The sequence below is a fragment of the Condylostylus longicornis genome, unplaced genomic scaffold (genome assembly GCF_029603195.1).
Source record: "Condylostylus longicornis isolate FDR11 unplaced genomic scaffold, ASM2960319v2 ptg000019l, whole genome shotgun sequence".
Lineage (NCBI taxonomy): Eukaryota > Metazoa > Arthropoda > Insecta > Diptera > Dolichopodidae > Condylostylus > Condylostylus longicornis.
Window position 1 is genome coordinate 494,808 of NW_026577988.1, and position 23,848 is coordinate 518,655.

At 27.3% G+C, this 23,848-nt stretch overlaps 1 protein-coding gene across 3 annotated transcripts in view; it reads right to left on the reverse strand.

Annotated features, from left to right (window-relative positions):
- Positions 1 to 23,848, reverse strand: part of LOC129606565 (formin-like protein) — a 127,395-nt gene that overhangs the window by 39,771 nt on the left and 63,776 nt on the right. For all 3 annotated transcript variants that reach the window (XM_055516941.1, XM_055516940.1, XM_055516942.1), the window contains one exon: positions 23,703 to 23,786. In XM_055516941.1, coding sequence (XP_055372916.1) covers positions 23,703 to 23,786 — 84 coding nt within the window. The remainder of the gene's footprint in view (positions 1 to 23,702; positions 23,787 to 23,848) is intronic.

Consider the following 23,848-nt stretch of genomic DNA (forward strand, 5'->3'; position numbering starts at 1 on the left):
ATTGCTTCAAATTTCTCATATTATTGTCGGAAACAATTATTTTGCTGAGCAAATATATTTTTGCCCAAAATTAAAAGTCAACTACTAATCGAATAAATATTAGAGCAAAAATTTCACTAACTTATAGAACAAAAATTTAACGATTAGGAATGTAAAAAACTGGTGATCGCCTCAGACACTCGATTAGCAAATAACGAAAAATTTATACCAAATTTTGCTACATTAGTCGATTAGCAATTACTTGAAATTATAAGACTACGATTTTTTTCTTTCATTGAGATTCCTAACTGAAAAATTCAAATTACTTGTGGCATCCGGAAGAATTTTGAGGATTAATTTACTGATTTTTTCCAGTTTTATATTTTACTGTTAAAAATATATGTACATATATGTACGTATGTATAAAATAATTTCTTGCCATACTAAAATAATTCGATTAAATATTTTTTATTTTTTTACTTTACGACCGTAAATAAAGTTACTAAACACCAATTTCATTTAAAAAAAAACTTTTGAAAAATACCACCTGTTTAATTTTTTTTTGCTATTATTTTCCTTTTACAATATTAAAATTAATTTACAAAATTCAACCTTGGATTTCTTAAAAGCAGAAAAATGAATCTCGTACCTTTATTTATTTTACGACATATACCTGTACATATGCAAGTTTATGTACTTATGTGAGTATGTTGCAAATTATATTGCTTAAACGCACGTATAAGATTAATTAAAGTTAACGGTTTTGTTTTTTTTTTTTTCATAAAATTTCTGTAAATATTCTAGTAAATTAAATTACCGTAACGATTTTTGAAAAATATTTTTATTTTAATTTTTTATTTCTTCATTTATACAAAGATTTTAAACAAATTGTCGATATTAAAACATAAAAATGCGCGAACATTAATTAAAGAAAAATGTTCCAATTGATTTCCTATATACACCCACAATATTTTTCTTATATGAATACACATACCTACATTCTCTATAAGCTAAGCAAGTTATTTGTAATTAAGTTTTTTTTTTGCAAATTAAAATGCAGTGATCGCAAACAAAAAACAAAATTTATTGATCTTATAATATTTTTATTAAAAGTTTCCGCTATATTCTTGAAGTAAAATTTTTTTATAGTCATAAAGTCTACACAAATGTACGTACATACCTAGGTATATGCAGAAGTACATAATTCTATATGCATTTAATAAACTGTTGTAATTAAAATTTACAATATCCTTCTAAATCAAAAGGGCTATATAAGACAAAATAGTTGGAGAATTAATTATGAAATGAAGAAGGTAAATGACATTTTTGTTAAACATACGATTTTCGTATCATTGGCCTTGTTAAAAAAGATGCTAACTGATACCTGCATTAACTTTCGTGTAAGGTTATTTTGCATGATAATTGATGCTTGGCCTGATTAATTCGCCTGATATAATAAAAAGCCATGAATCGTTCGGAAAACCAATTTTTTGTAAGCTATTTCAGCTTATTACTGGATAAATACGAAACTGAAAAGCCGTAAACTTCTATCAAAATATAAAAATATCTAATTTTTTATAATTATGTAGGCATAGAAAAACAAAATTTTACTATATTTTCTTCATTAAGGCCTTTCAATTGGTGAAACATTAAATTTAACGTTCAAAGGTAAATTAACAATGAGTAAACTACAGTTAATAAATTAACTCCAGAAGTACGTAACCATTTTCAGCTGATAATCAAATTGTATATCAAAATTTACAGTTATAATAATGAAAATTTTCATATATTCAAACCATATGCAAACAATAATATTGAAAAGCTTATACAAACTCATAACGTGAATGAATTAAGCAGATTTTTACTATGAATTCAAAAAAGAATCGGATTCCTTCTACTATCATATCGATTATGATTATCGAATAGGTTTGAAATCGAATCGAAAATTTTCAATTTATTAAACCTTATTGGAATTATTTATTCTTTTATATAGAATAATTTTACTATATAGTTTTTCTATTTCATACACCATTTAATTATTTGCTAAACTAAGGCACTTTAATATTTCACCTACAATTTCAGAAATAGTAACTTGACTAGAATAATAATAAAATTTGCAAAATATTTGCATTAAAAAGGCATATTCGCAATACAGAACTGGATTAAAATAAATTTTCAAACCATATTGGATAAAATTTATTTTTCGATTAATTTGTGTTGGTTGGTGCCTTGAAACCTAAACAATTTTTAAATACTCTATTTTCTCTATACTAGAACTAGACTAGTAAGTATTTTATGCTTTAAATGTGTTAATTGCCTTCTATTTTATTGTGTTCCGTTAATTGATCTCTTTTTTTTCTGATAATTCAAATGCAAACGTACCTTACATAAAAATAATTTTAATATTCTTTGGTTTTTAAAAAAAAAACGCTAATTCCAATTTTATCATTTTTTATCTTTAATTTATTTTACTTGTTTTTCTTATTTCATTCATGAAAAATTCAAAAAAAAAATTTTTTTACCTTTTGTGAAAAATCGCGCTTGTCGTGTAAGACAAAATTAACTAAGCAAAGTTTCTCGTAGTTTTTTGCTTTTTTAATTTTTTTGCTGCCAAAGAATAGAATGGCGGCGGCATTGCTACTCGCTTAACTTGTTATATTCGCCCAAAAAGTTGTTATATTTGCATTTCTTTTTTTTTTCTGTTTTTTTATTTTAATGGTGAACATATCAATGCGAGTGAAGAGAATAATGTAGGCGTGCAGTTTTTTTTGGTTTGGTTTTTTTTCTTTTCACGAATGTTTATTAAATATTGCGCACCTTTAAGAGTTGATTAAGTGATATTGTTTTCATACCCATGGTATATTGGGTTAATGTATGTATGTATGTATAAATTAATGTGTTACCGTTGTGTAGATGTATAAAAAATTTTTAATATCGTAAAAATTTATTATTATTTTTTTTTTAAGCAAAATTATTGGTATGCGATACTTTAACTGTATACAAAATATTTTAACATAACACACACATTCATGTAAGTATACATACGTACATATATGTATATGGAAAATGAGATCAGTGAACTTAAAATTCTTATTAAAACAAAAAAAAAAAACAAATACAACATAAAAATTACATATTTAAATTGTATAGAGAAAGACAGTGGTATAACAATAATAATAGTTAATCTGTCGAGTTAATTAAGTTTAACTTAAGTGACTTAAGGCAATACTACATCTATGAACAAACAAACCAATAAACTAACAATGTTTTTTTTTTTTTGTTGTTTTCTAAAAAATGTTATTAATGATATGCTTAACATAGATTTGGTTTTAAAATTTTTGTAGCGAATTATTTTTATTAATGTTTTTACTAAAGAAAATTTGTGTTTTACAATAAAATTTCCTAATTAAGGGGATTTAGAAATGTTGATTTGGTTTGTATTTTTCTATGGTTCATAAACAAACCAATGACTTATTGTTGACTGCCCATATTTTTGTTTTTCTTAGAAAAATTCAATTTTAAATAAGAAATATCCAAAAAATTTTTATTAATTTTCCAAAAATGAAAATTTTATTTTTAAAACTTTTGTGTAAAAAATTTTAAAATTTGCAAAAATGGTAAAAAAATGAAAATTTTTTATTTAATATCATAAATTTTTGTATAACATTTATTTTGATTGAAAAGTTCGGAACTATCTTATACAAATTGCCTAAATTAAAAATATAAAATTTCCCTAAAAATTAATAAAATTTAAATTAAATTTTAAAGAAACTAGATTACTTTCTTTTTTTTTTATACGGGCAATTTAGTCCATCTTAAATTTTTCAAATATAATTTTTGGATTAATAAAAACATCATAAAAACATAATTTTATTTCATTTTCTAAAATGTGTTAGACAATCGATCGATCATATACTTTCTCTTTAAAAATATGTGGTTTGTATAGCTTCCTACTAAAATTCGACATCGTAGGAAGATTCTTTAGTTTTTATGGGAAACAATAATTTGATATTGTAATTTAATAAATCGGATCATCTTCTATAATATAAAATTTACCGCCCGCCACACAAACATTCGATACTTTTAAAATTTTATTTATTATTTCAGATATTATGGGTTTATTAAATTAATAAGAAAACAGCAGCTTAAATCAAGCAAAGTTAATAGCTAATAAATTTCAAATTTTAATTAAAAGGGTTTTAGAGAAAATGAAATTATTAAAGTATATGGGGTATATATAAAAAATCAGGTAAAGGTGATGTACTTCCAATTTTTTTCTCAATATTAAATTCGAAATTTGTTATATTTCGTTCACAACATTGTTTTCAAAATTTTAGAGCGTTGAATTTCTTATCGAATTTTGGAAAATTGAAGTAAAGTTGGTTTTTAATTGCTGCAGCATTTAATTTTCGAATTGAATACATTTTCGAATTGAGTCATTACAAAAACCAATTTATACCTGGGAATTAGGATTGCAACAAGTTTTCTATGAAGATCTTTCAGAGCCTAAGTGAAGTTTTTGAATCTATAAGAGAGGTCGTTTACTAAAATATTATTAAATTTGCTTGGTTACTGCTAAGACACACAAAAATTACTTTATACATATTTATCATATTTTGTTACAAACTTTCTTGACAATGAATTATTTACAAAATGTTATGAAATTAATTTTATTTTGTTTCAATATTAAAATAAATAAACATTTTATTTAATTACCATTATAATTAAAATTCTATGAAAATCTGTTTTGATACGAAAATGTGTATGATAACCTTTGAAATAACCTAATCTATACTAGATTTACGGGTATAAAAGGAGGCGAAATTCACGAAAAATAATAATTATTAAATTGGAATTGTTCTAACAATTTAGAAAGTTCAATATAATTATATAGACACCATACATACTGGAATAATGAAGACTTTCGTGTTTCTTATATTAATAATTTCGATTGTTAATCAATCGATAGAAGATCATGTACCAGGTGATTGTGCAAGATGTCCATGGTCCTCATCATATGAATTTCAAACAAAAACATGTTGGTGCCATTGGAATAGTTATGATCCATATGATGATCAATCTTGTAATAAAATGTGTTTTGAAAGATCAACAACAAGAAAAGGATGCAATTTTAGAAATGATGATGGAGGAAGAACAGCTTGTTATTATTATTATAAATTACCAGCTGAAGGACGTTATGAAACTTAAGATAAATAATTTATTGATTTCGAACTTTCTTAAAATTTTTATTATTAAAATTTAAATTGTATAATTTTTGATAAAGTCGAGTTTTTCGCAAAATATTTTAATATTTTTCACCAATATTTTAAAATTTTCAACAAACGGCAGTAAATAAACAAATGTTTACTTTTATTAAACATAGATTAATGTCGCAAATGAGAGAGATTGGTATACTAAGGTAAGACCGTCCAATAACAAGAATTGGCTTTATATGGTTGAAAAAGGCTTCAGAAATATATTTCCAACTACTGTTCGCTAACTTTTTTGAAAATTATACTTGCAAAGTTCTAGAAATTCTCTAAAAAATTTAACCAAATACAATTGAGTAAAAGTTTTCAAAAAAGGTTTGGAACTCTTTATCTTTTAAGTCTTCTATTTTGAAGTAATTGTTCCAATAAGGAAAATTGGCGAAAATTTCAACTTTCGATCAAAATTAAATTTTTTACTTGTTTTAAGATTTCAATTACTTCTTTGCACCTTTGTTATACTTTTTAATGTCAATTCAATTTAATTACAAAATTGGAAAAAAAAAATTGTTATCTTTATTCTAAACAAAGATTCTTTATCAGCAAAAAAATAAATTAGTTACAGATTTTGCAATTTGAACCCTTTCACCTTGTTTTGACTGCAATGTGTTTTAAATGCAATAAAGTCAAATAAGGCATTTCATAAAACAGCAACATTAGCAAAAATTTTCAATTATTAGCAAACGGAACGCGACTAGAATCGGTAGTCAACGGTTATATTTATTTTAACTTTCGATTTCTTTTAAATAATTACGAATCTAGTGAATAAATTTAAATTATTTGTGATTGTTCTAAATAAATTTGTTGTACTCTTTAAAATAGTGAAAATTCTAGTTTGAAATTAAAAAAACTGAAACAGCAAAATTTATGGAATCAGGTAAGCCTTGAGAAAATTAATTAATTTTTGCTTTTAGATTAATTAAGTATAATGAATACTTAATTTTTTCATGAATGAATTTAGACCACTGGAATTTACTACTAAATTCCCTCAAAAAGGCATCAAACAAGTTTATGGCTAAAATTGAGTTTGACTTAAAATAAAAATTCATAAACTATTTAAATTTAAAATCATTTTCAAAAATTTATAAAAGTGTTCCCGAAAATAAGTATATAGAGTAAAATAGTGTCGTCAATTTATGTATTTTTCCTTTTCTCCAAAACATAAATTTTAATTTAAATTTTTTATTTAATAATAATTTTTCTGTAAAAAAAAGATTAATTTAAAAATATTATGTTATTAGCAACAGCGATAAATAAATTTAATGGCTCTATAAAATAAAATTAAATATTTTAATATTAAACGCTAATTAAAAATCTTATTTATTAGCACGGCTATAAAATTCACACCTTCTTTCATAAGAAAAAATATAGTTAACACTTAAATATCGAAATGAACACAATTTAAAAATTAATACATAAAAAAATTTTTGCAAATATACAAAATGCGGCACTTGAATTCCCGGACAGCAACCAAATATTAATTCAAATCTACTGAACATCCATTATATATTTAAAAAATTTAGACTCTTAAAGCTAATGCTATTTAGTTAAATGAAAATTATGTACTTAATACGTTGTTTTGAAAAATTTGAAATCTGAATATGAAATAAATTGAGACGATATTACACATTGGAGGATATTCAAATATCTATAGATTTAGATGATTCAAAATTGGTAGAAGCAATACCAAAAGGAAGAGAATCAAATAAAAGCATTGCAAGTAATCAGATTGCTTTGAAAAGTGCGGTTCCACAATAAAATTATATTATGATACTCGAGCTGAACTTGAACAATACCTGAACTACTGAAAGTTTTTGTTTGCGCACTTGGGAATTTCATTGCTACACTGTGTATATTTGGTCGAATTAAATGTATTTGTGCCCTATAAATTTAATTCAATGTATATTTTTATAGAAGAATCACAAGATTTGGATTGTATAGTAAGAAGGACTGATAAAGTTGCACATTTTTTTTTTTAATTAATTAAAAGATCTACTTTCATAGTTTCTTTTTTTTTATCTACCAACATTCCATAAATAAACTAATAAAATAACTAGAAACAAAATTGTTACAAGCTATGTAATAATATTTAATTAAAAAATGAAAACATATATTTGTACATACACGCATAAAATAAATGACTTATCCCTAATCAAACCTGCCCCATATCTATAAAACTTAAGAGATTGAAAACTATTAATTGTATTTGATTTTTTTTTATTTTTTTTTTACATTTTACCTACCTATTTAAATTTTAACATAATTTCTACCTGAGATTTTCAGGCACACATTATTATTATTATCATTTCATCTCTCATTTTGACAAGTAATTTTCTTCTCATCTTCTTTCTCTCTCATATACAATTATAGACATATCAAATTGCAATTATTTAACTTCTTTTTTCTGTTCAGTTTTTTTTTATTCGAGAACTCGTTTAATATTTTACAATTTTTTTTTTCGATTTATCGAATTAAAGGCAAAAAATTATCCAATTTATCCTGCGATTTATCTCTATTACTTTACATTGAATATTTTTTATTAACAATTTCTTTTTAACCACCTATTTTCTCTTTCTTTCTCTTTTTAGCTAATAAAATACATACATATATGCATGAAAAATAGGGTACTGTAGATTATAAGGTACCTATGTGTATATGAAGAATTGTATTTGGTAGTTCTTGCATACTGGTTTTTAAAAATTGTTATAATTACAGTGAAACGCATAAAATAACCGCAAAAATCTTTTACATAAACAAAATAACCGCAGCATAAAAAAAACATAAAAGAATCTATGAGAATTATCCAGAAAAAAGAAAAATGTTTTTTTAGTACGTAGATACTTTAAAAAACTTTGAAAAAAGAAAATATTGTAAGTGCAATTAAAAAGTGATAATTAGAAAAATATTTTTTGTAACTTGTTTTACAATTCGGTAGGCAAAGATTAAAAGATTCGACCATCTTCAAAGAAGAAAATTTCACTTGAAACATAAAAGGTTTAGTCGGTTCTACCAAGCTTAATTATTCTATTTGCAATTAATTGTGGAGAAAAAAACGTGTAATAAAAAGTACGAAGTGTAATAAAAAGTATTTTTGTTATTGAGCTTTTATTGGGAAAATCAGTTGTTGAATTGTCAAATTCCGGAATTTATGCAAAAAAAACATCAAACAAACAGAATCGGTAACCTTCGGTATACTTCGTTTCGAAGTCGAATAATTTCTTTATTCGAAGTCGTTTATTTGTTTATTTTCTTAATTTTGACAGACACTATTGTAAAATAGCATGTTTATGATGAGAGAGAGACCAACCTATTTATGTGCTTACCACAAAATCAGCCCCTTTCTTAAATATATTTTTTCTATATTCTAACAGTTTTCTACTTTACTACTTCTTATTTTAATGCTTATGTATATGGTCTCCCAAATATATACATGAAATTATCAAAATATTAACATACACACACCTTTTTACGGTATACAGGCTTGTATATGCTCAAATATATTACTTAAAAACTATTTTAATATAAGAAAAACGAAATGACATTTAAAGCCTACACGTATCAACTCGTCTTATATTGCATTTTACATATTAAATTTACGGTTTTTTTTTTTCATTTTTCATTTTTCTTCTTATCTTAAGTCCCACAGTTATTTTTCCTATTTTTTTAACTAGTTATGCATGAACAGTCAGTCATTCCATTTATTTGTACATAATGTTGTGTATATTAATGCTGAGTATATTATTTAAGACATATGAGTGCAACTAATATTTAATGATGGTGTAACAGATTTCTGTTTTTTTTTTTTTTATTTTTTCTATAATAAATATAAGAATTTTTTTTTCTACTTTTTCTACTTTATAAGAGATGGAGAAAAAAAATAAATCTTTGATTTGAAGTTGCTGCCCTGTAACAACAATTTATTTATAAAAGATGTGGGGAACCGTTGGAAATTATGAGTATATAAAATAAAAGCGGTAAAAACTGAATTAAAAAATTTAAAAAAAAGAAAACTAGGCAAAATGAGTGAGTGAGTGGGTTGACTTTTATGCTTATAGAAACGTATAAACTACATAAAAGTCATCAAGAACTTCTTGTTTTCGCCTTACTTAAATTTCGTTATTCTAATCAAAATAAATGCAATCAATTTTAATAATATTCTAATTTTATTATAGGATTTACAGGGGAGGAGAAATTCTGTTAAATTTTATAAATTGAAAAATTTTCACTTTTAATAGTTTAAATTTTTTATGGCTCAAAAGCACAGATATTTTAACTTTCCAAATATTATCAATATTTTTGATTTTTGAGAGGCTTCATTTACGCGCTTTGATATAGAAGAAACCCAAATTTTTAATCTTATTAAATCAATTAATTTTATACACTCAAAATACACTCAGAAAAATATCCAACATCACAATAACTTTAAAATCAAGCTCATCTTTATGAATATAAAGAATTTTATTCAAATTCCAAAATTTTATAATGACAAGATGATAATGTACACTTCGTTTGTAATACAAGAATGATAAAACGAGTTGAAAATACGGAAATTCCTAAAATTTCTTAATGTCACTTAAATGTTTTAATTATTACAAACATCAACTTTGCAAAATGTCACATAATATAAAAATTGTAAATATTTTTAAGAAAATTGCAAAAAAAAATTCTTTACATTAAGGGAATACCAATGTAAAATAACAAAAACAAAAAAGAGAGTGGTTATTTAAGGAATTTTCATGGTAAGCACGAAATGTAAAAAAAAAATTCGAAATTTTAATCCCGAATTGTAAAATATTCGAATCTGTTACATGCTTATTTTTTTATTTTATTTGTTCGGCATACAAATTGCGAAATTTTTTTAAATTAGCGACACGTATTTAAAGACATTTCTAGGCAATAATTTGAAGAAGTTAAAAATTAAATAAAATTTTTTTTTAAATAAAATTTGTTTAAAACTTGAAATCTTATATATTCTCAATTCCGTACATCATTCGTAATGAGATAAATATTGAATAAGAGGGTGTGGGTAATTGATCCCAACAAAATATCTGAATAAATCGGAAGAGTAGATGATTCTTGGTTTGGGTGGGAGCTCAACAGAGCCTGCAAATCTACAAAATTTATAAATACAATCTCAGTTTAATTATACACACAGACGAAATATTGCTATATACGAGTATCAAATTTGACATGAAAATATGTGATATACAGCAATCCCTCCTATAACGTAACCTCTTACTATATAATTTCGATATATGTAAATTTTATTTTTCCTACCTATTTTCACTTAATGTAATTTTTACCTCGTTTTACGTAATTTTAAAATAATTTAATATGCAATAATCTATTTTTTTTTCATTTAAATTTCTTTCTTTACCAACAGACAACTTACTAGTTTAGGCAAATATCAAGTGCATACATATATATGTATGTACATACATATTAGTCATATTAGTTTAGTTGGACCTCCTATAATGTAATTTCACTTAACGTAAAAATTTTTCGGTCCCAAAAATTACGTTATAGGAGGGATTGCTGTACTTAAAATTCGCAAGGAATTCATTATTACCGCCCGTGGTTAGATTTACAGCTTGAATACTGTTATAAATTGATAATAAAATTCACAATAGACTATTTCAAATAAAGTTTTGGAAAATTATGCACTTAAGCACTCCATGTTAATTCAACTTGTGATTGTGTACTTTTATACAACGAAATAAAACAAGGGTACATAAATTATGGAGTAACTGTGATGCTTTTAAAGAATCATAAAATTTGGTTATAATTTTGGTTCAACAGTAACAATTTTTAATAATTCCATTAGTTCTTGGTTGTACGAAGAAATGTGTTTATTATACACAAACTTCAATAGTATTTTTTTGCAAAAAACGTAACACACCTAAATATTTGAAAAAGTCATCGCACATTGCTTTTACTCTGTCATTGACAATAAAATTGCTCTTACGATGGTAGTAATTATTGGGTCTTTCCACTAAAAAGCACTTTTTGAGTGCTTTATAACAGCTTTTTAAATTTTTCTTTTAACATTTTTTGCATCATTATCGGTTTGATTTATACAAAGTGGGATCGTCCACAAGAACCAATACTCATATTTTACAGTTAATTTAGAATTATTACATCACAAATCCAACAAATTAAAACCGTAGTGGTTTCACTAAAGTAAACTAAAGATGCTGTCCCAGAATAAAACCTCGCACAACTTATTTTGCCCGCACGTAATTTTATTATTCTTCGAAGAACTATTTAAATATTAAACACGCAATATATTTTTTTATTGGTTTTTCATTATTAATTAAAAAAGTTCAATAAACTAAGAAAACTAAACATCTGGCAATAATTTTAATATTCATTATTAAATGGAATAAAGCCACGCTTTTGTAATTGTCGGCCAATGACAACACACATACACAAAAGTATGAAATATTTAACGCAATTTTATTAATAACGATTTTAGTTAAATAACCAAATTATATACAAACAAACATTTATTTACAATAATAAATTTAAAATTTACATAAACTTCTTTTTTCCACTCCTTATTTTTTCTTACTCCTTCAAATTTTTATTATACAATAGGATGCAAGAATACAAAATAAATTTACGTTTAAGACCACATTTAAATCATAATAACAACATTCTAATTTTATACAAGTGCCGAATTTTAAAAAGCATACCCATGCAAATATACGCCGGTATTTAGAAATAGTTTTCAACCTGCGCATAAATGTAAATAGAAAATTATAGTTTTGTGTATTAATGATTATAAAATGTAGAATTAATAAAAATTCCAAAAAATCTCACGTCTTATTTTTTGACATATTTAAAAACGTCCACGCACAATTCTAAGTATGTATTTTACCTTTATAAAAGCAATAAAATTTTAATATATCAGTTACTTTAAAACGTTTTTGTACTTTTACTTGCAAAATATGCTTTCAAATATTGTGGATTTGTGAATTTGTATAACAGGGACAACAGTGCACCGCGATCACATAAGGATATATTGTGCGCATCTACTCGAGTGCGGGGCATGTCCTACAACACATTCTCGAGACAACCCTCCTGATGAACTCAAGCAACTTAGACACTTGTCAAAAATTTTGCACGACCCCCAACCTTGTCAAAAAATTGAAAATTTTTTAAAATTTTGCACGACCCCCAACCTTGTCAAAAAATTGAAAATTTTTTAAAATTTTGCACGACCCCCTACCTTGTCAAAAAATTGAAAATTTTTTAAAATTTTGCACGACCCCCTACCTTGTCAAAAAATTGAAATATTTTAAAATTTTGCACAACCCCCTACCTTGTCAAAAAATTGAAAATTTTTTAAAATTTTGCACGACCCCCTACCTTGTCAAAAAATTGAAAATTTTTTAAAATTTTGCACGACCCCCACCTTGTCAAAAAATTGAAAATTTTTTAAAATTTTGCACGACCCCCACCTTGTCAAAAAATTGAAAATTTTTTAAAATTTTGCACGACCCCCTACCTTGTCAAAAAATTGAAATATTTTAAAATTTTGCACAACCCCCTACCTTGTCAAAAAATTGAAAATTTTTTAAAATTTTGCACGACCCCCAACCTTGTCAAAAAATTGAAAATTTTTTAAAATTTTGCACGACCCCCTACCTTGTCAGAAAATTGAAAATTTTTTAAAATTTTGCACGACCCCTTACCTTGTCAAAAAATTGAAAATTTTTTAAAATTTTGCACGACCCCCACCTTGTCAAAAAATTGAAATATTTTAAAATTTTGCACAACCCCCTACCTTGTCAAAAAATTGAAAATTTTTTAAAATTTTGCACGACCCCCTACCTTGTCAAAATATTGAAAATTTTTTAAAATTTTGCACGACCCCCTACCTTGTCAAAAAATTGAAAATTTTTTAAAATTTTGCACGACCCCCTACCTTGTCAAAAAATTGAAAATTTTTTAAAATTTTGCACGACCCCCTACCTTGTCAAAAAATTGAAAATTTTTTAAAATTTTGCACGACCCCCTACCTTGTCAAAAATTTGAAAATTTTTTAAAATTTTGCACGACCCCCTACCTTGTCAAAAAATTGAAAATTTTTTAAAATTTTGCACGACCCCCTACCTTGTCAAAAAATTGAAAATTTTTTAAAATTTTGCACGACCCCCTACCTTGTCAAAAAATTGAAAATTTTTTAAAATTTTGCACGACCCCCTACCTTGTCAAAAAATTGAAAATTTTTTAAAATTTTGCACGACCCCCTACCTTGTCAGAAAATTGAAAATTTTTTAAAATTTTTGCACGACCCCCTACCTTGTCAAAAAATTGAAAATTTTTTAAAATTTTGCACGACGCCCTACCTTGTCAAAAAATTGAAAATTTTTTAAAATTTTGTACGACCCCCTATCCTGTCAAAAAATTGAAAATTTTTAAAATTTTGCACGACCCCCTACCTTGTCAAAAAATTGAAAATTTTTTAAAATTTTGCACGACCCCCTTGCCAAAAAATTGAAAATTTTTTAAAATTTTGCACGACCCCCTACCTTGTCAAAAAATTGAAAATTTTTTAAAATTGTGTACGACCCCCTACCTTGTCAGAAAATTGAAAATTTTTTAAAATTTTGCACGACCCCCTACCTTGTCAAAAAATTGAAAATTTTTTAAAATTTTGCACGACCCCCTACCTTGTCAAAAAATTGAAAATTTTTTAAAATTTTTCACGACCCCCTACCTTGTCAAAAAATTGAAAATTTTTTAAAATTTTGCACGACCCCCTACCTTGTCAAAAAATTGAAAATTTTTTAAAATTTTGCACGACCCCCTACCTTGTCAAAAAATTGAAAATTTTTTAAAATTTTGCACGACCCCCTACCTTGTCAAAAAATTGAAAATTTTTTAAAATTTTGCACGACCCCCTACCTTGTCAGAAAATTGTAAAATTTTTTAAAATTTTGCACGACCCCCTACCTTGTCAAAAAATTGAAAATTTTTTAAAATTTTGCACGACCCCCTACCTTGTCAAAAAATTGAAAATTTTTTAAAATTTTGCACGACCCCCTACCTTGTCAAAAAATTGAAAATTTTTTAAAATTTTGCACGACCCCCTACCTTGTCAAAAAATTGAAAATTTTTTAAAATTTTGCACGACCCCCTACCTTGTCAAAAAATTGAAAATTTTTTAAAATTTTGCACGACCCCCTACCTTGTCAAAAAATTGAAAATTTTTTAAAATTTTGCACGACCCCCTACCTTGTCAGAAAATTGAAAATTTTTTAAAATTTTGCACGACCCCCTACCTTGTCAAAAAATTGAAAATTTTTTAAAATTTTGCACGACCCCCTACCTTGTCAAAAAATTGAAAATTTTTTAAAATTTTGCACGACCCCCTACCTTGTCAAAAATTTGAAAATTTTTTAAAATTTTGCACGACCCCCTACCTTGTCAAAAAATTGAAAATTTTTTAAAATTTTGCACGACCCCCTACCTTGTCAAAAAATTGAAAATTTTTTAAAATTTTGCACGACCCCCTACCTTGTCAAAAAATTGAAAATTTTTTAAAATTTTGCACGACCCCCTACCTTGTCAAAAAATTGAAAATTTTTTAAAATTTTGCACGACCCCCTATCCTGTCAAAAAATTGAAAATTTTTTAAAATTTTGCACGACCCCCTACCTTGTCAAAAAATTGAAAATTTTTTAAAATTTTGCACGACCCCCTTGCCAAAAAATTGAAAATTTTTTAAAATTTTGCACGACCCCCTACCTTGTCAAAAAATTGAAAATTTTTTAAAATTGTGTACGACCCCCTACCTTGTCAGAAAATTGAAAATTTTTTAAAATTTTGCACGACCCCCTACCTTGTCAAAAAATTGAAAATTTTTTAAAATTTTGCGCGACCCCCTACCTTGTCAAAAAATTGAAAATTTTTTAAAATTTTGCACGACCCCCTACCTTGTCAGAAAATTGAAAATTTTTTAAAATTTTGCACGACCCCCTACCTTGTCAAAAAATTGAAAATTTTTTAAAATTTTGCACGACCCCCTACCTTGTCAAAAAATTGAAAATTTTTTAAAATTTTGCACGACCCCCTATCCTGTCAAAAAATTGAAAATTTTTTAAAATTTTGCACGACCCCCTACCTTGTCAAAAAATTGAAAATTTTTTAAAATTTTACACGACCCCCTACCTTGTCAAAAAATTGAAATATTTTAAAATTTTGCACAACCCCCTACCTTGTCAAAAAATTGAAAATTTTTTAAAATTTTGCACGACCCCCTACCTTGTCAAAATATTGAAAATTTTTTAAAATTTTGCACGACCCCCTACCTTGTCAAAAAATTGAAAATTTTTTAAAATTTTGCACGACCCCCACCTTGTCAAAAAATTGAAAATTTTTTAAAATTTTGCACGACCCCCTACCTTGTCAAAAAATTGAAAATTTTTTAAAAATTTTCACGACCCCTTACCATGCCAAAAAATTGAAAATTTTTTAAAATTTTGCACGACCCCCTACCTTGTCAAAAAATTGAAAATTTTTTAAAATTTTGCACGACCCCCTACCTTGTCAAAAAATTGAAAATTTTTTAAAATTTTGCACGACCCCCACCTTGTCAAAAAATTGAAAATTTTTTAAAATTTTGCACGACCCCCTACCTTGTCAAAAAATTGAAAATTTTTTAAAAATTTTCACGACCCCTTACCATGCCAAAAAATTGAAAATTTTTTAAAATTTTGCACGACCCCCTACCTTGTCAAAAAATTGAAAATTTTTTAAAATTTTGCACGACCCCCTACCTTGTCAAAAAATTGAAAATTTTTTAAAATTTTGCACGACCCCCTATCCTGTCAAAAAATTGAAAATTTTTTAAAATTTTGCACGACCCCCTACCTTGTCAAAAAATTGAAAATTTTTTAAAATTTTGCACGACCCCCTTGCCAAAAAATTGAAAATTTTTTAAAATTTTGCACGACCCCCTACCTTGTCAAAAAATTGAAAATTTTTTAAAATTTTGCACGACCCCCTACCTTGTCAGAAAATTGAAAATTTTTTAAAATTTTGCACGACCCCCTACCTTGTCAAAAAATTGAAAATTTTTTAAAATTTTGCACGACCCCCTACCTTGTCAAAAAATTGAAAATTTTTTAAAATTTTGCACGACCCCCTACCTTGTCAAAAATTTGAAAATTTTTTAAAATTTTGCACGACCCCCTACCTTGTCAAAAAATTGAAAATTTTTTAAAATTTTGCACGACCCCCTACCTTGTCAAAAAATTGAAAATTTTTTAAAATTTTGCACGACCCCCTACCTTGTCAAAAAATTGAAAATTTTTTAAAATTTTGCACGACCCCCTACCTTGTCAAAAAATTGAAAATTTTTTAAAATTTTGCACGACCCCCTACCTTGTCAGAAAATTGAAAATTTTTTAAAATTTTTGCACGACCCCCTACCTTGTCAAAAAATTGAAAATTTTTTAAAATTTTGCACGACGCCCTACCTTGTCAAAAAATTGAAAATTTTTTAAAATTTTGCACGACCCCCTACCTTGTCAAAAAATTGAAAATTTTTTAAAATTTTGCACGACCCCCTACCTTGTCAGAAAATTGAAAATTTTTTAAAATTTTTGCACGACCCCCTACCTTGTCAAAAAATTGAAAATTTTTTAAAATTTTGCACGACCCCCTACCTTGTCAAAAAATTGAAAATTTTTTAAAATTGTGTACGACCCCCTACCTTGTCAGAAAATTGAAAATTTTTTAAAATTTTGCACGACCCCCTACCTTGTCAAAAAATTGAAAATTTTTTAAAATTTTGCACGACCCCCTACCTTGTCAAAAAATTGAAAATTTTTTAAAATTTTGCACGACCCCCTACCTTGTCAAAAAATTGAAAATTTTTTAAAATTTTGCACGACCCCCTACCTTGTCAAAAAATTGAAAATTTTTTAAAATTTTGCACGACCCCCTACCTTGTCAAAAAATTGAAAATTTTTTAAAATTTTGCACGACCCCCTACCTTGTCAAAAAATTGAAAATTTTTTAAAATTTTGCACGACCCCCTACCTTGTCAAAAAATTGAAAATTTTTTAAAATTTTGCACGACCCCCTACCTTGTCAAAAAATTGAAAATTTTTTAAAATTTTGCACGACCCCCTACCTTGTCAAAAAATTGAAAATTTTTTAAAATTTTGCACGACCCCCTACCTTGTCAAAAAATTGAAAATTTTTTAAAATTTTGCACGACCCCCTACCTTGTCAAAAAATTGAAAATTTTTTAAAATTTTGCACGACCCCCTACCTTGTCAAAAAATTGAAAATTTTTTAAAATTTTGCACGACCCCCTACCTTGTCAAAAAATTGAAAATTTTTTAAAATTTTGCACGACCCCCTATCCTGTCAAAAAATTGAAAATTTTTTAAAATTTTGCACGACCCCCTACCTTGTCAAAAAATTGAAAATTTTTTAAAATTTTGCACGACCCCCTTGCCAAAAAATTGAAAATTTTTTAAAATTTTGCACGACCCCCTACCTTGTCAAAAAATTGAAAATTTTTTAAAATTGTGTACGACCCCCTACCTTGTCAGAAAATTGAAAATTTTTTAAAATTTTGCACGACCCCCTACCTTGTCAAAAAATTGAAAATTTTTTAAAATTTTGCGCGACCCCCTACCTTGTCAAAAAATTGAAAATTTTTTAAAATTTTGCACGACCCCCTACCTTGTCAGAAAATTGAAAATTTTTTAAAATTTTGCACGACCCCCTACCTTGTCAAAAAATTGAAAATTTTTTAAAATTTTGCACGACCCCCTACCTTGTCAAAAAATTGAAAATTTTTTAAAATTTTGCACGACCCCCTATCCTGTCAAAAAATTGAAAATTTTTTAAAATTTTGCACGACCCCCTACCTTGTCAAAAAATTGAAAATTTTTTAAAATTTTGCACGACCCCCCTTGCCAAAAAATTGAAAATTTTTTAAAATTTTGCACGACCCCCTACCTTGTCAAAAAATTGAAAATTTTTTAAAATTGTGTACGACCCCCTACCTTGTCAGAAAATTGAAAATTTTTTAAAATTTTGCACGACCCCCTACCTTGTCAAAAAATTGAAAATTTTTTAAAATTTTGCACGACCCCCTACCTTGTCAAAAAATTGAAAATTTTTTAAAATTTTTCACGACCCCCTACCTTGTCAAAAAATTGAAAATTTTTTAAAATTTTGCACGACCCCCTACCTTGTCAAAAAATTGAAAATTTTTTAAAATTTTGCACGACCCCCTACCTTGTCAAAAAATTGAAAATTTTTTAAAATTTTGCACGACCCCCTACCTTGTCAAAAAATTGAAAATTTTTTAAAATTTTGCACGACCCCCTACCTTGTCAGAAAATTGTAAAATTTTTTAAAATTTTGCACGACCCCCTACCTTGTCAAAAAATTGAAAATTTTTTAAAATTTTGCACGACCCCCTACCTTGTCAAAAAATTGAAAATTTTTTAAAATTTTGCACGACCCCCTACCTTGTCAAAAAATTGAAAATTTTTTAAAATTTTGCACGACCCCCTACCTTGTCAAAAAATTGAAAATTTTTTAAAATTTTGCACGACCCCCTACCTTGTCAAAAAATTGAAAATTTTTTAAAATTTTGCACGACCCCCTACCTTGTCAGAAAATTGAAAATTTTTTAAAATTTTGCACGACCCCCTACCTTGTCAAAAAATTGAAAATTTTTTAAAATTTTGCACGACCCCCTACCTTGTCAAAAAATTGAAAATTTTTTAAAATTTTGCACGACCCCCTACCTTGTCAAAAATTTGAAAATTTTTTAAAATTTTGCACGACCCCCTACCTTGTCAAAAAATTGAAAATTTTTTAAAATTTTGCACGACCCCCTACCTTGTCAAAAAATTGAAAATTTTTTAAAATTTTGCACGACCCCCTACCTTGTCAAAAAATTGAAAATTTTTTAAAATTTTGCACGACCCCCTACCTTGTCAAAAAATTGAAAATTTTTTAAAATTTTGCACGACCCCCTACCTTGTCAGAAAATTGAAAATTTTTTAAAATTTTTGCACGACCCCCTACCTTGTCAAAAAATTGAAAATTTTTTAAAATTTTGCACGACGCCCTACCTTGTCAAAAAATTGAAAATTTTTTAAAATTTTGCACGACCCCCTATCCTGTCAAAAAATTGAAAATTTTTTAAAATTTTGCACGACCCCCTACCTTGACAAAAAATTGAAAATTTTTTAAAATTTTGCACGACCCCCTTGCCAAAAAATTGAAAATTTTTTAAAATTTTGCACGACCCCCTACCTTGTCAAAAAATTGAAAATTTTTTAAAATTGTGTACGACCCCCTACCTTGTCAGAAAATTGAAAATTTTTTAAAATTTTGCACGACCCCCTACCTTGTCAAAAAATTGAAAATTTTTTAAAATTTTGCACGACCCCCTACCTTGTCAAAAAATTGAAAATTTTTTAAAATTTTTCACGACCCCCTACCTTGTCAAAAAATTGAAAATTTTTTAAAATTTTGCACGACCCCCTACCTTGTCAAAAAATTGAAAATTTTTTAAAATTTTGCACGACCCCCTACCTTGTCAAAAAATTGAAAATTTTTTAAAATTTTGCACGACCCCCTACCTTGTCAAAAAATTGAAAATTTTTTAAAATTTTGCACGACCCCCTACCTTGTCAGAAAATTGTAAAATTTTTTAAAATTTTGCACGACCCCCTACCTTGTCAAAAAATTGAAAATTTTTTAAAATTTTGCACGACCCCCTACCTTGTCAAAAAATTGAAAATTTTTTAAAATTTTGCACGACCCTACCTTGTCAAAAAATTGAAAATTTTTTAAAATTTTGCACGACCCCCTACCTTGTCAAAAAATTGAAAATTTTTTAAAATTTTGCACGACCCCCTACCTTGTCAAAAAATTGAAAATTTTTTAAAATTTTGCACGACCCCCTACCTTGTCAAAAAATTGAAAATTTTTTAAAATTTTGCACGACCCCCTACCTTGTCAAAAAATTGAAAATTTTTTAAAATTTTGCACGACCCCCTACCTTGTCAAAAAATTGAAAATTTTTTAAAATTTTGCACGACCCCCTACCTTGTCAAAAAATTGAAAATTTTTTAAAATTTTGCACGATCCCCTACCTTGTCAAAAAATTGAAAATTTTTTAAAATTTTGCACGACCCCCTACCTTGTCAAAAAATTGAAAACTTTTTAAAATTTTGCACGACCCCCTACCTTGTCAAAAAATTGAAAATTTTTTAAAATTTTGCACGACCCCCTACCTTGCCAAAAAATTGAAAATTTTTTTAAAATTTTACACGACCCCCTTCCTTGTCAAAAAATTGAAAATTTTTTAAAATTTTGCACGACCCCCTACCTTGTCAAAAAATTGAAAATTTTTTAAAATTTTGCACGACCCCCTCTTGTCAAAAAATTGAAAATTTTTTAAAATTTTGCACGACCCCCTACCTTGTCAAAAAATTGAAAATTTTTTAAAATTTTGCACGACCCCCTACCTTGTCAAAAAATTGAAAATTTTTTAAAATTTTGCACGACCCCCTACCTTGCCAAAAAATTGAAAATTTTTTAAAATTTTGCACGACCCCCTTGTCCTTGTCAACCTTGTCAAAAAATTGAAAATTTTTTAAAATTTTGCACGACCCCCTACCTTGTCAAAAAATTGAAAATTTTTTAAAATTTTGCACGACCCCCTACCTTGTCAAAAAATTGAAAATCTTTTAAAATTTTGCACGACCCCCTACCTTGCCAAAAAATTGAAAATTTTTTAAAATTTTGCACGACCCCCTTGTCCTTGTCAACCTTGTCAAAAAATTGAAAATTTTTTAAAATTTTGCACGACCCCCTTGTCCTTGTCAACCTTGTCAAAAAATTGAAAATTTTTTAAAATTTTGCACGACCCCCTACCTTGTCAAAAAATTGAAAATTTTTTAAAATTTTGCACGACCCCCTACCTTGTCAAAAAATTGAAAATTTTTTAAAATTTTGCACGACCCCCTACCTTGTCAAAAAATTGAAAATTTTTTAAAATTTTGCACGACCCCCTCTTGTCAAAAAATTGAAAATTTTTTAAAATTTTGCACGACCCCCTACCTTGTCAAAAAATTGAAAATTTTTTAAAATTTTGCACGACCCCCTACCTTGTCAAAAAATTGAAAATTTTTTAAAATTTTGCACGACCCCCTACCTTGTCAAAAAATTGAAAATTTTTTAAAATTTTGCACGACCCCCTCTTGTCAAAAAATTGAAAATTTTTTAAAATTTTGCACGACCCCCTACCTTGTCAAAAAATTGAAAATTTTTTAAAATTTTGCACGACCCCCTACCTTGTCAAAAAATTGAAAATTTTTTAAAATTTTGCACGACCCCCTACCTTGCCAAAAAATTGAAAATTTTTTAAAATTTTGCACGACCCCCTTGTCCTTGTCAACCTTGTCAAAAAATTGAAAATTTTTTAAAATTTTGCACGACCCCCTACCTTGTCAAAAAATTGAAAATTTTTTAAAATTTTGCACGACCCCCTACCTTGTCAAAAAATTGAAAATTTTTTAAAATTTTGCACGACCCCCTACCTTGCCAAAAAATTGAAAATTTTTTAAAATTTTGCACGACCCCCTTGTCCTTGTCAACCTTGTCAAAAAATTGAAAATTTTTTAAAATTTTGCACGACCCCCTACCTTGTCAAAAAATTGAAAATTTTTTAAAATTTTGCACGACCCCCTACCTTGCCAAAAAATTGAAAATTTTTTAAAATTTTGCACGACCCCCTTGTCCTTGTCAACCTTGTCAAAAAATTGAAAATTTTTTAAAATTTTGCACGACCCCCTACCTTGTCAAAAAATTGAAAATTTTTTAAAATTTTGCACGACCCCAAGTCCTCATAGCCTCTGTGATCTTTCTAACCAATCGTTCCAGGTTCTTTCTAGCCGTACTAAGAGCCACGTTTCTTACCCATGCGACTGCTCCACAAGTTAGGAGCGGCACGACCATAACGATATACATTCACAGCACGACAGGGTTGCCCATGTACATACAGCTTCTGACTCTGCCAAAGAAGTTTGGAATCAAATACCACCCCCATATATTTGACCACTGATTTTCTCTATACAGCAGCTCCGCACACGCAAATTGTGCGCAGATTCTCCAGCTTTCTTCTTTTAATGAAAGGTACCAGACTTGTCTTGCCAGGGTTAAGTCTGAGGCCTGCAGCATCGCACCAGGTCTTGGCCATCCTTAATCCCCTTTGGACTATGTCACAAAGAGTCCCGTCAAATTTGCCCCTGTTTGCAATATCATCGACATAAGCCTGAACAACAATTCTTGACAAAGCAGCTCATCAAGGAGTCCGTCTACGACCAAACTCCACATTAGCGGTGACAAAAGTCTCCACCTTGTGGACATGAAATTTGTTATTTGTTTGAGTTTTTATAAATTTGTTATTACTTTAAATTTTTGTAAGTTTTACAAGTTTTAGTTAATGAAAATAAAATTTAATTATTATTATGATTAACTTTTGATTAAACTGCTGCCTCAGGGTTAATCCACAACAAAATTCCTGATCAAAAACTCTTTTGAAACTTTTATAGCAATTCCTATCTTGAATATCTTTGGATACTCATCTCAATTTTTTATAACTTGGGGTCTTAAACGTTGCAGAAATAAAAATGGATGTCTATATAATTAACTTAATTTTGAATTCTATATTGAACTGATAGACCGAAAATGTTTAGAATTGATTGGAAATTAATAAAGGTTTTGAATACACTGTTAAATGCACGGTTGAAAATTAACTTTTACTTGCATATAATTTGAAATGAATTCTGCCAATTGCAATATTTAACTTATTAAAAATTAAAATTTCATAAGAAATTGTCAATCAAATTCGGAAGTCATTCAATATGCTTTTAAATAATTCATGATTTTATAAACAAAAAAAGTAATTGTAACGACAAACACAAACATAGTTAGTACAATTATTCTCTTACGTCTAAGTAATTATAATTCAAAGAATAACTTCAATTAAAAATGCAAATCTCGATCCAAACCGAGTAATACGAGTATAAACAAAAAAAAAATATTGTTTACTCTTATGGCGATTGCAATAAATTTTTTCTTTTACATTCTTTTAGCCCTTTTAATACTATCATCGCATCATATCGCTTCCCTTTGATTAACTTACTTAGCATAACTCAAAGAAATTGAAGTTTTAGTGATTTTATTAAACAAACTTGTATGCGCCACTTCTCAAAAAAAATTTTTTAAGTATTAATTGTTGGCTATTAAAAATAAATACCATAAAAATAAATTTCAGTTCCAAAAACATTTCATCAAATAAAAATTATGATTGTAAATTAAGTATAAGAGAAATTTTTTATACACGGCGTGTACTGGAATTTTGTTTTGAACACATTAAAAAAAGTTTAATGAACTCACCTGATCACATATTATGTCCCATTTCTTTTCATCATCGTAATTTTTCAAAAGTTTTGCCTTATCTGGCGGTAAATCCATAGAAGCCTATAAAATAAAAGTAAAAAAAAAAAATGAATTAAAAAATTTAAGTTATTTTTATTTTTGCT